General features: G+C 38.1%; 1 protein-coding gene across 2 annotated transcripts; it reads right to left on the bottom strand.

Annotated features, from left to right (window-relative positions):
* Window positions 1–270: 270 nt before the first annotated feature.
* On the bottom strand, window positions 271–15,165 carry CUNH3orf85 (chromosome unknown C3orf85 homolog). 2 transcript variants are annotated; one of them, XM_026456803.2, is made up of 4 exons: window positions 15,143–15,159; window positions 14,987–15,039; window positions 3,285–3,418; window positions 271–1,857 (listed from the first exon to the last, which is right to left on the bottom strand). In XM_026456803.2, the coding sequence occupies exons 2-4, from the start codon at window positions 15,033–15,035 to the stop codon at window positions 1,768–1,770; spliced, it is 273 nt and encodes a 90-aa protein (XP_026312588.1). In that variant the 5' UTR covers window positions 15,036–15,039; window positions 15,143–15,159; the 3' UTR covers window positions 271–1,767. The 2 variants fall into 2 exon arrangements, 1 of the variants encoding a protein (XP_026312588.1); XR_004228713.1 differs by lacking the exon at window positions 3,285–3,418 and having other exon boundaries at window positions 1,548–1,857; window positions 15,143–15,165.
* Window positions 15,166–16,874: the final 1,709 nt, after the last annotated feature.

A 16,874-nucleotide genomic window follows, 5' to 3' on the forward strand; every position in this document is an offset into this window, starting at 1 on the left:
GCCTGGCTAATTTTGTATTTTTAGTAGAGACAGGGTTTCTCCATGTTGGTCAGGCTGCTCTCGAACTCCCAACTTCAGGTGATCTGCCTGTCTCAGCCTCCCAAAGTGCTGGGATTATAGGCGTGCACCACTGTGCCCGGCCATGGGAATTACAATGTAACATGAGATTTGAGTGGGAACACAGAGCCAAACCATATCAGTGGGCTAGGCAAAGCTATGAGGTTGGGTAGGTTAGGTGTATTAAATGCACTTTTGACTTATGATATTTTCAGCATGTGATGGGTTTATTGGGATGTAACTCCATCGTAAGTTCAGGAGTATCTCTATGTATACATATCCTATTGGTTCTGTTTCTCTGGAGAACCCTAATACACAGGCATTCTCAATTTTTTATTAAATAATTAAATGAAACTTTGTGTTAGTAAAATGTATATTATTGTTAAAACACTGAAGATATATTTATGTACAATCTCAAACTTATTTCCCACTGCAAAACCAAATGATTCATCATCTTTGTTTTGTTTGTTCAGATGTAATTTAAAAATCTGTTTATATTTATTGGAAATGGATAGCAGTTAACTTAATAAGTTATAAATTAGCCTTAAATTTCTCACTGAAAACACCTCTAGGCCGTAGGATGGGAAATGCGGTATGCTGAGCAGCTGTCAGTGTCCTTTTGGAGAAGAAATTGCTGAGGCCAAAGTCCTTCCAGTACAGCTTCTTGGCATTTCATTTTTCTGATTTACTCAAAAGTGCTTAAGATTGTTTTAAGACCACATAAGATCAACTAAGGTCTTAAGGAAATGTTTCCATTTACCTTAAAAGTTCAAAATAAATTGTTATAGAGAACAACTGAAGTAGAGAATAGAGAATGGAGATAGACAGACTCCTGAAGACAAAAATTCCATTTACCTGTGATTTTGGGGTGGGGGGGCAATCTTGGCAATTAGTTATATCATCTCAGTGCTTCCCAAACTGAGGTGGTAATCCATGAATATAAGGAAAGTTACAGGATAAATGCAGTCCACTTTTCCCTATGGCCAATTTTTCAGTTTTATTTGAAAAAATTATAAAATGTGCCTGGTCAGTGAGTCAAAACTGCTATTTCATATTAAAACAAACATCAATACCTTATGGAGCAGAATGCAAAACTTACAAATATTTTACAAAACTTCGAAGGAAGTTTGCACTTACAAGTGAATGACTTCATTAAGTTCCTAGCCACTATCTACTGTGTTATATAAGTTAAGGCTGTATTCTCCATTCAGCAGTACATCTTTGATGAAAAACGTTTCAAAATCATGGTTTTAAAATAGACTGACTTAAGAAGGTGACAAGCACCAAAGAAGAGAGAAGATCAGCTCCATTTGAGAGCTCCCTGCCCCTCTTTGAATTAAAAAACTCTCTCAAAGAAGAGGCAATAGACAGTAAAAACTATGAACAGAGTGGTTTAATGAGACTACTTTTTTTTGGTTTGTTTTCGCTTTCCTTTTCCCATAAATGCTATCTTTTTGGTAAATGTTATTACTACAGCCTTTTTCTTTTAAAGTTCTTTTTTTGAGGACTACCATTTATTGAGAATGTCCTATTCCAGGTTTCTACATCGGTTTTCATAATTACTCTTTTCAACAACTTTGAGACAGACATAAGAAATAATGTAGTAAACAGCATGGATATACCCTCAGGTCTCCAAAACCCATGGTTTTGGCGCAATGCCATTCCAACTTCCACCATCTTCATCCTCCTGCTTTAACCAGAAAAACATATTTACTGGGCAACAGACATGTCAAAGGTGAAGGTATTCACATCCAAATAATACTGTGCTGTTGTTTTCAAAGCAATCCACATTTCACGAGCCTGCAAGAAAAGGAAACACAAGTCATGATCTCTGAATGTGTAGAACATATCTTGTATCAGTTATTCTGATTATCATACAGCTATGCCTAAAAGATGAGAAAAATATAATGGAAGATTTATACCGATAGATTTTGGTTTTCATACTTTTAATAATCTGTTTATTTCAATGCTCAGATATTTTACAGGACTTGTGGGGCCACAGTATAAACCGATGTGGTAGAGTTTTGCTACATTACATAGTGTCTGTCAGTTGGTACAAAACTGGTCTACAAGTAGAGGCAGGAGTGTACCTGAAAATGTCAACATTCTATAAAGAAGACACAGTCTACCAGCCTACTTAATTACTTAATTGACCAAATAAACAATGTCTTGTTTTAATAATGCTAAATAATGCCTATTGGACAAAAACAGCCATAAAACTAGATGCATTATTCAGTTAATGGTTTTCATCAGCAAGTGCAAAACAAGCAGATCCTGGTAGACCAGTTAAGACCCAGTTATGTGGAGTAAGGACAGGATCAAGGTCCCATGAAAACAAGGACATTCAACTTTTTATGGCTTTATATAGTCCTCATGCCTGATGATAATCAGAGCCTGAGATATGTGGAAAGAGAGAAAGAATAAGTGAAGGAATTAATTCATTCAGTATACAGCTTTGTTTCCTAAATTGCTAAATTGTAAGAGGGAGATCATGAATAATTGAAATCCTCAGATAATTCAGCAATTTCATTTGGCCTGGAGTTTTAATGTCTTCTTCTACCAGAAAAGTAAACATAGAATAAAAAAGGCCAATGCAAGTTTCTTCTTTGTTTTTTTTTGCAGCAATAATGCAAATGAATAGGAAAATGTACAAAAGGGAAGCAAATGGAGGAACAACATTAAAGCCTTGAATAATTATCACAGAGGATATTTAGCTACTGAACAACTGAAAGTGAACTAAAGTCTGACCATTATCCATTCATCCATCTACACAAACATGTAATAATTTATTAAGCTTTGACTATATAACAATCTTTTTGCTAGTTTCCGAGAATAATCACCTTGAAGGATAAGATACAGACCCTACCTTTATAGATAGTCCAGGTCGGTAGGCTGGGTACACAAAACAAGTAATTCCAATTGACATTTTGAGAGCTATTTACTTTTGAAAGAGCATACAAAAAGGGAGAGAAGGAAAGACAAATGTCGCCCTGAGAAGAAGGGAAAGGCTTCAGAGGGGAGGGGACATTTGAGTTTAGTCTTTAAGCAAGAGGCAGAGTTTACCAGGCAAAAACCACTTCATGGGGAGGAAAAAGTAGATGCAGCTCAGAGTGTCCAGAGAAGAAAAATCAGGGATAGGCTAGTCGTGTGTTAATTAGTGGTCAGCTAATGGAATTACCATTTAAGAAGATAAATGGTGAAGGACCATTTGTTTCTAACATAAATACCTGATTAGCCAGTGTGTTTCCCCACACATCTGAACTGTGATCTGGGTCCCAGTAATCCTGCAAATTTACATGTCTTTTGAGACGTAGGAACTGGTTTGCTGGGTCCTCCAACAAAAATGGCGCTCCCAATGCTCCTGCAATTTAGAGTCCAAGAGCACAGCATCTTTTAGAGCAATAGTTTACATCTCAATGTTTCCTCTTCAAGAGACCCAGCTGTGATCTTTGGTCAGCTGGGGGACTGAGGAGGAAACTCGGGAAAAGCTAAGCTCTGAGTGAGACAGCTACTCCTTGGCCCTTTGTCACCACTGTATGCTAACCACTCAATTTGACCTGCATTTAGTTCATCTTGAAAGCCAGTGCTCTGTGGTGGATGGAGCAGGATTTCAGAGCTTCCTTTCATGCCTGGGGGCCTGCAGACCCGGATTCAAGTTCCAGCCCTATCACTTTTCTGGCAGTTACTTGATTTCTTCGCACTTTAGTTTTCTTGCATGTTAAGGGGTATAATAATACACACACACTTGCGTAAGGACTGGATAAATTGATGACTATAAACCATCTGGCTCAAACTAGGCAGTCAACAATCTTATTCTTGCTTTCCTAGCCCTCCAAAATAGAGCTGGTCTTTCTGTTTGAACTAGGCTGCCCCCAAACCTGACACTGTGGTTTAAATTGTTGGCATTGATCGATTCACCATCAAATTGAACTGCCTTATATTTTCCAACTCCTTCCTACTCCAGGATTAAGAAGAAAAAAGAGATGATAATTTTTTAAAATCCAGACTTTTTAAAGATCCTGAAATTTTAACAATCTGTGTTGTATTTTCATTCTCAAGTAAAACACAATTGCATTCAGAATTATAACTTGAATCAATATAAAGGAAGAACACATTTTCTCCCGACCTATAGGTGACAACAATACAATCTGTTCATTGTGATAAAGAAGCATTTATTACAACATCTAATTGTGAGTAATGTTACATTAGGTACTTAACAACCTCATTATTAACAGTCCTCTGTTGACCAACCTTCTGAATGAACCTAGGTTATAGCAAGCTATACAGCATAAAAATTCCCCTCTGTAGGGCTTTCTGTTTAGTTGGGACCCAGGGTCAAAGATACAAACAAAGCGAGGCAACACAGGATTTGGTTGCACTAAAGGAATTTAGGAGAAGGTGTTGTTATTGAGCACTAAGACGCTGGGGTGCAAGTAGGCATTTTCATGGTCAAGGAAGTTGTTTCACTTGCTCCTTCTTGAAGGAAAAATTGGATTTAGCCGGATGGGAGAAGGGGAAACATTTTTAAAAAAATTTAAGCCAGAGGAATGATGTGTTTCACCATCTCAAAACAATAGTTAGAGGTGGCTAGATAGAAGAGTTTTATATAAAAAAAAATTAGTTAACATTTAAACTTAGGAGATATTAGTGACAGACGCCAGAAGTAATACTGTTCTGCTGCTAGGTAATCCAATTTAGTATAATCCAACCAGCAAGTCTGTGGAAACCATCTTTTAAGGTGACTCTCAAAGATTACTACTTCCTGTTATTCATATTCTTGTGTAGTAGTCCCCTCTTTCATTTAATAGGGCTGACGTATGTAACCATAGGCTATTGTGGAATGACCGCGTGCAATTTTTGTGGCTAGGAAATAAAAGATGTTACAGCTTCAGCCTAGCCCCTCTTTTGGACCACTTGCTCTAAGAAAAGTCAGCTGCCATGTTGTGAGGGCACTCAAGCAGCCCTGAGGGGGAGACCACATGACAAGGAAATGATGCCTCCCACCAATAGCCAGATAAGTGAGCCATCTGGGAACCTGATGTTTTTGCTCTAGTCAAACCTTCAGATGGTTGCAGCCCCCACTGACATCTCTACTGCATCATCATAATAACTCCAGAGCCACAACCACTGAGCTAAGCCACTCCCAAATTCATGACCCTGCAACTGCAGTAATATGTTAGTTGTTTGAAGCTGTTAAGGTTTTGGAAAAAGTAGTTATGCAGTAGTAGATAACTTATAGAATGCATTATATGCACTTACTGATTTCAAGGTAAATAGCAAATCACAAGGGTTGAGACTCAGTTGAGGCATGTGAGACATCTAGCATGGGGTACAAAACACAAGGAACTCACTTTCAGGGTCATACACATTTTGTACCATAAGTTCCTCACTTCTCTCACCCTAGTCCCTGCTCTGATTATCATCATTGCATGGAAAGATAAACAAAAATAACTCTTGCTAATCACTACTTCATGCAAAGGTAAGACAACAAATAACCCTTACTATTAAAGAATTCACATTATAGTCAGAGTTCATACATAATTAAAAGAAGACATACTGTGATCGGACCATCCATAGTTGGGGCAATTTTGATACTGTCATGGAGACCTCACAGAGAAATTCGTTTTGAGTTGGGCTTCAAAGATTTGTTACGTTTCAACAATGAGGATGAAGGGAGTGGAAGCAAAGTGCATGTATTCCAGGCTGAAGAAAACTGGAGAGTTAAGGAATGGAGGAGCAAAGGAAGATTCAGGGTCGGTGACTTTCATTTTGCCAATATGATTGAAAGGTAGGGTTGTGGTGTAGATGGGGTCAGAGATAACATTGGAAAAGTAAGTTGGAGCTTGATTCTGAATGATTTTAACTGTCATACCAAGGAGTTTGGGCTTTAATGTAAATAATTAATAATCATTTCTGAATAAGAAAATGATAGGAAGGACCAGATTTACTTTTTAAAAAAAATTGTTTGTATTATGGTAAAACATACATAACATAAAACATACCACTTGAACCAGTTCTGGGTGTACAATTCAGTGGTATTAAGTACATTTACAATGTTTTGTAACCATCACCACTATCCATCTCCAGGACTATTTCATCGCTCCAAACAGAAACTCTTGCTCTTTAAACAACTCCCCATTAACTCCTCCCCAACCCCTGGTAACTACTATTTTACTTTCTACTCCTATGAATTTGCCTGTTCTAGGCACCACATGTAAGTGGAATCACAGAGTATTTGTTCTTTTCCATCTGGCTTATTTCACATAGCATAATACCATCCAAGTTCTTCCACATTGTGATGTCAGCATTTCACTCCTTTTTAAGACTAAGTAATACTTTATGTATTTAGTATATATGTATATATACCACATTTTGTTTATTCATTCAGATTTACCCTGAAAGATCCTTTTGTCAGTGGTGTAAGGACAGACAGTAAAAGGAAGAGAAGAGTGAGGGACACAAGATCAGAGGCTATTCTATAGTCCAGATGAGAGAGAAGAAGGGCCTGAATCTGGTGAACGTGGGATGGGAAGACAGGATTGATTTGACGAAGACGGGAGGAAGGAACTTGCATTCATTTGGGCTGACCAGGGTGGACGAACCAGCTTTGATTTTTTGCTTTTAGATGAAATGCACTAATGGGTCACTTTTCAGATTTCTGATCATTCTCTTTGAAGAAAAGGTGTTAGTTACAGTGTTACATATTTTTTGTGTTATTATTCTGTTAATAAATAGGTGTTTTTTTCAAAACAAAATTAGTGGCTATGCAAAATAGATCCAATTGCATCAATAAACAATAAATAGTGCTAAGTAAATGATGCTTAGGATATACAGTGAATCTGTAGTGATTGCTTAAGATAGTGTTGCTTGGAATTATCTAAAAGTAAAACCAGAATTCCGTACCACAGTCATCTTGGTGCATTATATAATCACTAAGAAAAAAAACGCTGTTGCATAAATCTTGGCAGAGAAGCATGCTTTAAATATATACCATGGCTATTTTAAGCTCTAATAATTCTGTCTTTTGTAAGTCTTTTACCTTTTTGCTCATGGAAAATGTTTTACCATCACAATCTCCTTCTCCTCCCTAGGACAAACCACCTACCTCAGCATTATAAGCCCAACAGGCATCCAATAAATCTTAATTGATGATGATGATGATAACATCACCCATGAGAGAGACAGAAAGTAGTATTTATTATCCTACTTTACAAATTGAGAAAATTGACATGCAGAGATGAAATGACTCACTCAAGGTCATATAGTAAGTCAGTGGCAGAGCTGGAAATAAAAATGCAAGTAATATAGAAGGGCAGGCTATTATCCTCTCTGCTTGAGAAATTTCTCCTCCCTTTTTCATTCTGCCTGATCAACCTTGAAAGTTAGTGAGAGCAAGACCAGGGTTTTGCGTTTGTGAACCTATATAATATTGCTGGGGTTTGAAAACTGAACCCTGAGTTTTATTGCTTTGTTGATTTTTAAATGAGTGTGTGTGTGTTTTTTTTTTTAATGTAGGCAATATCAACCAGGTTAATGCCTTTCTTAAACTTCATGATCATCAGCTATGAAAAATATCTTTCTCTCTTTCTTTACAACTCCCTATACATGCCCCTTCTTTCACCTACATCATAGTCAGCTTTAATAGGATCTGTAAATGTTTTGTCTAAACATTTCTCAAATATCCTCTGCAGAAAATTCTGTACAGTAGAAGCAAGGCAAACACTTCAGAGTATAAAGCAAACACTATTTGGGATCACAGCTCTCCCTACACAAGTCAAGAAGGATCAGAGACCCAGGGTCTTTTCTTGGCCTCGCCAGTGACCAGCTAGGTCATTGAGCCACTTCTTATTCCTGCACTTCCATTTTTTGTTCTGTGAAACAAGTCTGGATTATACAACCATTAACGTCTCTTCCAGCTCTAATATTTTGATCTGGAATGTATTAATAACAAATAGGTCATTAATCAAAAACTACTTTCTATGCATGGTGTCGTGTTATCGGAAGCACAGAGAATATGCTAAGTGGGCACAGTTCCTACTACTTTCAAGGAACTTACTGAAAAATTTAGCGCTGCCACAGTCAGAAATAAGTGAAAGAGAGGTCAAAGTAGACTTGCCCAATAATTAAAGCAAAACAGATAAAAATGTATTCATATTATGAACAAAGTGGGGAGTGCCCATCACAGGCTAATGAGCAGTATGAGAATAATGAAAACTGCATCATTAGAAATGAAAGTCTCTATGTTACTAGCACCCATGGAAAGCTGAAAAAAACTCTTTAAACATAATGATGGGGAAAAGACAATATTCTATACACATAACCTTGAAATGATACTTGTGGTAGGAACCTATGTATCTAAAAGATCAGAAAGTCTAAGGTAAAATAAGATACAGAATTAAAGGGCAGAGTCTGGTGGCAGATGTCTGTTTTCCCTGATGTAGAGGAAGCTCATTTAGGGTAAGCCCAGACCCCTCTTCACCCCTATGTGCGCCCTGCTCCTGGGAAGGGGCAGTGCCTCAGTTAATTTGTAAATCCAAGAAGTATAACTTGACCATGCCCAGCTCAGCTCTTTCTTCTGCTCTTGAGAGTAAACTGCCCTCCTAGGACATGCTTCCTGTTCTGGTTCTGCAACCTGCAATCGGTTGTAAATTTGCCAAATTTGGGGGTCCAATCATCAGGCCCTTTATGTACTTATCCTAAGCTACATTTTCCAAATTAGCCCTTCTCAGGAATAAAGGAAATCGATTGCCTTCCATAATCATATTTCTTTATTTCTCAACTTGATCAAAACTAGACGAAGAAGAAAGGTGCTATTTGTTGGAGGGAGATGAAGAAAGAGTAGCTTAGAGAACCCAATAATCTGTTGCTCAAAGCCTCACTAAAAAAGGAGGGAAAAAAACCCCAAACAAACAGAGCACATGCCAGGGCGCTCTTGTCATTCCCAGATAGGCACAACTGAATTATTTCCCACATGTAACCTTCAATGTCTTTATGTTTTTGAAATAAATGCAATGAGATTCAGTGGCGTCAGAAGACATAAAATATCTGGGCAGATTCATAGGATAGGTCTACTGCTAGCTATTTCCCTTAGGGTCTAGGTAATACTGATATCCGGGTTATTACCTGATACCTGGTACTAGAAATGGAGAGTAAGCAGTGCAGACTTGCCTAAAGTTCAAAGATATTTACGTATGGGATGATGAAAGGAAAGCACTTAGCACTCAGTATAAGTACACAATAATATTTACTGTTTACTATTTTTATTGAACAGCTGAGTCTCAGTCCTTGCCTTTAAAATATTTATTTTTTAAGAAAACATGAAATAACTGCCCAGAAAATTATGGACACACACCAATTAAGCACTGAAATAAAGTATAAATGGTCACTAGGAATAAAGTACAAAAGAGGATCTGGAAAAAAGGATATATAAACGTCTTAGTAATAGTGTAAAAATTTCAAAGATTTCTGTAAACGAAGGAATTATGATTTTGTGAGAGACTAAAATATTGACGTTTCGGTTCATATTTTCTAAAACTTGAATATTCTCTTTGGTAAGTAGTTTTTTTTTTTTTTTTTAGATGGCGTCTTGCTTTGTTGCCCAGGCTGGAGTGCAATGGCACCCTCTTGGCTCACCGTAACCTCTGCCTCTGGGGTTGAAGTGATTCTTGTGCCTTAGCCTCCTGAGTAGCTGGGATTACATGCATAGACCACCATGCCTGGCTAAGTTTTGTATTTTCAGTAGAGACAGGGTTTGCCATACTGGCCAGGCTGGTCTCAAACTCCTGACCTCAAGTGATCTGCCCGCCTTGGCCTCCCAAAGTGCTAGGATTACAGGTGTGAGCCACCGCTCCCCACCAGGTAAGTAATTTTTACACACAATGGCATAGCTATTTTATTTATTTCCCCATTACAGTTGGTCACTGACCCAAAAATGTGTAGTGGAAGACAGAAGAGTTGTGTTTAGTAGAATGTATTCTCTCACTTTGCTTGAACTTGAATAAAAATTGGTGAGAAAAGAAGAGAGAGAGACAGATAATGGAAGAGAAGCAATTTGGGTTATGAGAGAAAAACGTGAAGAAAAAGAGAAGAATAGAAGGAAAGAGATGGAGAGAGAAATCAAGAAAAAAATCAAAGGAAAGAGAGAAAAATGAAGGGGGTTTACAAAAGACAAAAAGTGAAAAGCCACAGGGCAGATAAAGTAAGTGACACAACAGAAGGCAAAGAGGATGAAAGGAAACTGGAAAAAACGGAGAGGGGTGCTGAACTGTGGACCAGTTCTCATATTCCAGTGTCCTGTTCAGAGGTCTAACAGGGGCCGGGCAGGGTGGCTCACACCTGCAATCCCAGCACCTTGGGAGGCCGAGGTGGGTGGAGTACATAAGGTCAGGAGTTTGAGACCAGAATGGGCAACATAGTGAAACCCCATCTCTACTAAAAATACAAAAATTAGCCGGGCATGGCGGCACACGCCTGTAATCCCAGCTACTCCGGAGGCTGAGCCAGGAGAATCGTTTGAACCTGAGAGGTGGAGGTTGCAGTGAGCTGAGATTGCACTACTCTACTCTAACCTGGGTGACAGAGAGTGACTCCGTCTCAAAAAACAAAAACAGAAACAAAACAAACTAACAACAACAAAGAACAAAGGTATAACAGGATGCTTTCTAACTGACCTTTTAACTCAGTAACTTCCACTTTACTGGCATTACAATTGCTGACATGTTGAGTATTTTGAAAAGTAAACAGGAAGTGGTGTCACTTGGGTTTAACTTAAATCTGTTCTAACCTGCTCTCAACACACATACACAATATTGGCACTCACTCTTACGGCCACGTAATTTCCTTGGACATGTCTTTGGAGCTGGTGGTTCTTTTATTACTTATAATCTTGTAGACATGGACATTCATAACTCACGAAAGGCAGCATTGTATTTGGTTCAATAGTGACTCTTTCTGGGTCATTGCCTGTATGTGTTGATGGGATCCCCATCTCCAGTGCCATGACAGATGATGCCACATGTGTAGCAAAACAGTTTTTCTACAGCACCCAGACTGCTCAATGAACCTAGTCATAAGCAATGACACTGAGACAACCAAGTATAAAGGGGTCCCCGGAGAACCTCGGACCGCTCTGCTTACTAGGAGAAGGGGTGGAGCTACAGAAGTTCAGAATGTTTGCAGCGGAAGGGTACTGGTCCTTCCTGTTCCTGTGTGGGAACCTGGGATTCAATCTGTGATACGAGAGGGCCTGTTAACAGGAACCCATCGCCCACTTTGCTGTGTAGTTTTACTATTTTCCCTTTCGCCTGATAAATTCCATCTCCTTCACCCTTCAAAGTGTCTGCGAACCTAATCCTTCCTGGTCATCTGACAAGAACCTGGATTTTCCTACAACAACATTTTTTTTCCAACCAAATTATTTTCCAGTTTATTCTTATTATGTATTTTCTTGAGAGTATCAATCAATCATAAGCCCAAGTGAGTAGGTAAAATTAAGAACAAAGTCTTTTAAAATAAACCAAAACTGTGTCAGAGAATACAGAACTCTAAAGAATTGGAGGGCTGCAGGGATGACTGAAAAGAGCTAGTCTTCCTATGGTAGAGAAGAAAGCAAAAAGAAAGGGATTGGAGATGCTGACAGGGTTGTGTGTTAGAATATGTGAGCTTAAAAGCTCTTGTCAAAAAACAAAGCAAATAAAAAATCTTTCAAGACAAACTGGCATTGGTTGCTAACTGTGGAGTGAAAAGTAAGAGCTGGAGCTATGAGAGGAAAAACAGACTAAAGGCAGCTTACTGTTCTCCCTGTCTAAAACCAGAAGACATACTTGCACTTTATGGACAGATCTGATTGCAGGTCAACAACATGGGCATGGACCCCCAAATCGTTTCATGTGTGGTTCAACTCCAGCTGCCAAATCCAATCAGGGTTTCACGATTGCTGAGGGAAAATAAATCTATTTTTCATTTTAGCAGAACAATGAAAGGAATCCTTTAAAAAATACACAAACGAGAAACAACAAAAAACACCAATATAATTCTTAATAGTTTTCAAGAGTTGGTTCACTTAGAAAAACACTTTTCAAAGATGTCTGTTTTCCATATTTCCTCTGCATGTGATATAAAGCTGTCTGGTTTTAATAAATGCCCTGTGGCTACTCTTCACCATTAGTATAACTAGGAACTGTCATTGAAAGTCATTAGTGGTGTCCTGGTTCTGCTCAATTTTGTCAGGTAAGCTCACCCAGCTTCTTAACTGCTGGTCGTTTCTTGTGGAAGCAATGGCTACGATACTGCCTCCACCACTTTTTCCAGAGGAGGTCTTGCTCTGTGAGCTGCTGCTAGCCCATGTCAGGCACTGCAGTGCCAGAGGGGACAGTTTGTGTAGCAGAAAGAAGAGTTTTGTTCTCATAAGTGGTAAATGTAGGATTTGGACATGAATGCAGTGTCTACCATTGATTGACGTGCAGCTTGGTCACTTGAATTCCCTAAGCCCTCAGTTCCCTCTTTTTGTAAAATGAGGAGCCTAGCAGCTATTAATATTTTCAGAGTGGTCATGAGAATGGACTAAGATAGCCTATGCAAAGCCCCTGACACATAAAAGGAATTTAAATTAGTAGCATTAATATTTGCTGATTTCGGCCGGGTGCGGTGGCTCACGCCTGTAATCCCAGCACTTTGGGAGGCCGAGGCCGGCGGATCACAAAGTCAGGAGATCGAGACCACGGTGAAACCCCGTCTCTACTAAAAATACAAAAAATTAGCCGGGCGCGGTGGCGGGCGCCTGTAGTCCCAGCTACTCAGGAGGCTGAGGCAGGAGAATGGCGTGAACCCAGGAGGTGGAGCTTGCAGTGAGCCGAGATCGCGCCACTGCACTCCAGCCAGGTGGACAGAGTGAGACTCCGTCTCAAAAAAAAAAAAAAAATTTGCTGATTTCATTATAGAAGAAGGCAAATAAAATTTTTTTTTTCTTTAACTCTCCTTCATTTCTGAAAGGAGGCAATTCTTGACCTAAATGTTAAAGAGAGTTTATATGCTTATTTTTTAAATCAAGTCACAACACTTGAACTTCTAATTCTCTGACCAGAGAATCAGCTCCAATGTGTATAAGTTACTGTTTTGAAAATAATCAATAAAATAACTTGGCAACTCTGCCCATAAATTTAATTACTTGAATAAGGCCTTTCATTGTTTTTGGCCTCAGCATTCCCATCAGGAAAATGGACAATAAGACCTTCTCCCTACCTCCCTTAAATCAAATTCTAAAGAAAAGTAATTTGTTGGACAACTAAGCTATAATAGAGAAAACTTAAAAAAAAGAAAAGAAACTTTAAAAAAAATGGTGGTTTTCTTATAAGCAAAGGGCTTCAGAGAAGTATAGATGAATAGGCTGTATTCTTAAAAGAAAATGTGGAGGAAAAGAAGCAAAGAAAGTTCATTCAAGCTATTACTTTCTTCTCTAGAGCTATATGATGTAGAAACTGTCAGCTAAACCAATTACTGTAATGAATGAATCCGCTTCTGAAGACGTCAGTCTCCTCAATCTGTAAGCAGCGAAGGCTTCCTTCCTGAGATCTGAAGGGCTAACCCAGCAGTGTACATGCACCTCTGTCCTTAGTTTCTAGTTCTCAACTTGTTATTTCATAAACTTCAACTAGATAACAAAAAATTATTATTTTTTTAGAGTCAAGTCAATCAAGCCAGTTGTCTTTATAGGTAGACACATCTGTATCTCAGTTGGAGTTGAAGTAAACTCAAACTTGTTTCTTAATAAAGTCTTTGAAGCCTCTTTAAAAATTTGCCAAACAATTTCCTTTGTCAGATATTTTTGACCCTGCAGCATTCATAGGTGAATGTGGACCAGCCGGCATTGCTTTAGCCTTGCAGGCATCCACCACCATTACCCCCTCTCAAGTCAACTGCAAGGATCAGTGGTCGAAGCAAAGCATGACACTGGTGAGTTATAACCAGCCCATGACTTTAAATTACAATGTGCTCTGAGACACTCACTTAAACTGAGCCAGCCTCACTTTCTTCATCCGGCGATGTGGGCTGTAATTATGTATGATTGTATATGCCTTGGTTACAACTGCTTATAATAACTTGGCTAAAAATGTTTAAATCACAGATTTAAACATGACCCAACAGCAAATTGCAATATTGATGATTAAAACTCATTATTAAAATTATTTCTATGCTTAGGAATTGAAGGCTTATTATATATATACACATAAATACATCTATCTATCTATGTGTGGGAAGGGCTTCAGGAAAAATATAATTTTTGTGCATGAGTCTCAAGCTTTTCATAGAAGCAAAAGTTTATTCTAATGTAAGCATCTGCATCAGAAATATTTATAAATTATAGAGATTTAACCATGAAGATAATTTATATCTTTGTAAGTATTTTCAGTTTTTGTTACAAGCAAAACAAATGACCTCTCAGTTCAATTTTGATAGAAGCCACTGAGTTACTGGGTCAATTTGGCAGCAAATCGTCTGCCCTCTGGTGCCTTCCTTGATCTGCCTTCAAAGCACCACTTTGAGCTACAGCTTGCCCTAAAGGTTAATTAATTCATGTTCCCAAAGTACTTTGAGGTCTTCACATAACGGTACTATGTAAGTATTATAGTTCTCAAAGATATTTTAAAATTTTCTTTGTTCAAGGACACAACAGCACTTCTTTGGAGGCAGCAATTAGACTTCTTAGCAACAGTATCATGTTAATATATAATTAGAAATAAAATGATCACACACACAGAGTTAACATTAACACGTTCAAAACCACAGCATTCTACAATAGTTTGGTTTCCACAGTACTGTAGAATAGGCCTATGGATAAAAACGTGTTTGTTCATTTCTTTAAAAAGACAAAAGGTATTATCAATCTGATGGTTGTAGGAGACATGATAAAAAAAAAGAAATAGGTTCTTACCGATAAGCAATGTTGAACACAGGGCTACTTGAAGCATTTTATAGGCCATGATCCTGTTTTGGAAAAAAAATAAAAAATAAAATTATTTAATTTAGCTGAAAAAAGCTTCATGGTGTATCAGGTACTTTTCAGAAGTATAAAGCAGTTGTTGCATACCTGGAAGCCCTGTGAGCTGAGACACAGTCAGAGAGACGCCCTCATCTGAGATGGCTTTTTTATATACCTCTTGCCTTTTTACCCTTTGGACTTTATGAACTGGCTTTTTACAGGCTGTTCTTATGTGGGTAATTTATTTATTTACTAATTTTACCGTCTACATGGATTAATGTAACGTTAAAAAAGGTAGAAAAACTGGATCACTCACGTATTGCTGGTGGAAATGTAAAATTGTCCAGTTACTTTGTAAAACAGTTTGGTAGTTTCTTAAAAATTCAAATTTGAAATTACTGTCCAAACCAGCAATTGCACTAGTGGGCATTTGTTTCAGAGAAATAAAAACTTAAGTTAAAAAAAATCTGTACAAGAATGTTCATAACAGCTTTATTAGCAATAGGCAAAGACTAAAAACAAGCCAGATGTCATTCAACAGCTGAATGTTAAAACGTGATATATCTATACCATGGATCACTACCAGCAGTAATAATAATAACTATCAAAAATAATAATTATTGGCTGGGTGTGGTGGCTCACACCTATAATCCCAGCATTTTGGGAGGCCGAGATGGATCACCTGAGGTCAGGAGTTTGAGACCAGCCTGGCCAACATGGTGAAACCTGGTCTCTACTAAAAATACAAAAATTAGCCGGACGCGGTGGCACGTGCCTGTAGTCCCAGCTACTTGGGAGGCTGAGGCTGGAGAACAGCTTGAATCTGGGAGGCAGAAGTTGCAGTGAGCCGAGATCATGCCACTGCACTCCAGCCTGGTTGACAGAGCAGACTCCATCTCAAAAAAAAGAAAAAGAAAAAAAAGTTTAATTAAAAACAAGGAATGTTTTACTGCATTGTAAAATGTGTTTGTTTCCAAAAGAGTACATAATCAATACAACCAGAACAGCACTTTCATTTTTCAAACAATTGCCCTTTTCAGTGCCTTGATTAATCGACTAAGTTCATCATCATACAATTTATTCTTAATGACAAATTATGCCTGTGTGCCAGTTTCATTAAGATTATGCAATCTGTAATGAATTGGTATGGATCTATAAAAGTGGTAGAAAACAACTTTGTTGATGACTATCTTTACATTGTAAAGGGTGTTTAGAAACCTGGATCTCCCTACCTGGGAGTTATGCCTCCATTTACTGATAAATGAAAGGCTTTAGAAGACAGCTAACTAGAAACACACACTGCAAAATCTTGGAAGCTTAGGCCATGTGTCCACTTATACAAGACTTTGGAGATGCAATAGCTGTTGCCACAATTCCATAAATCTCCATTATGTTTTACTTTGTAAAGAGGTATACATTTTTAGTTGTGTGATAGACTAGAAGAATATCAAGAAAATCATAGGAAAATACTTTTCTTTTTTCTTTTCTTTTTTTTAAATTTTAAGTTCTGGGATACATGTGCAGAACATGCAGGTTTGTTACATAGGTATACATGTGTCATGGTGGTTTGCTGTACTCATCAACCCATCATCTAGGTTTTAAGCCCCACATGCATTAGGTATTTGTCCTAATGCTCTCCCTCACTTTCCCCACCAACCCGCCTACAGGCCCTGGTGTGTGTGTTCCCCTCCTTGTGTCCATGTGTTTTCATTGTTCAACTCCCACTGATGAGTGAGAACAAATACTTTCGTTTTTTAAACTGGGAGATCATAGAACCAAAAGAGAAATGTATCTTTCTTTTCTCTACTTTTATCATTCTTCAACTTATAGGCCTAAAGTG

This window comes from Piliocolobus tephrosceles, unplaced genomic scaffold (genome assembly GCF_002776525.5).
Source record: "Piliocolobus tephrosceles isolate RC106 unplaced genomic scaffold, ASM277652v3 unscaffolded_20, whole genome shotgun sequence".
Lineage (NCBI taxonomy): Eukaryota > Metazoa > Chordata > Mammalia > Primates > Cercopithecidae > Piliocolobus > Piliocolobus tephrosceles.

Excerpts from the sequence above, each read along its gene's own strand:
- CUNH3orf85 (XM_026456803.2), bottom strand. The coding sequence starts at position 15,035 with ATGGCCTATAAAATGCTTCAAGTAGCCCTGTGTTCAACATTGCTTATC. Across the intron at positions 3,419-14,986 it reads GTGTTCAACATTGCTTATCG|GAGCATTGGGAGCGCCATTT; the intron begins GTAAGAACCTAT and ends TCTAAATTGCAG. Across the intron at positions 1,858-3,284 it reads GAAACACACTGGCTAATCAG|GCTCGTGAAATGTGGATTGC; the intron begins GTATTTATGTTA and ends CTTTTCTTGCAG.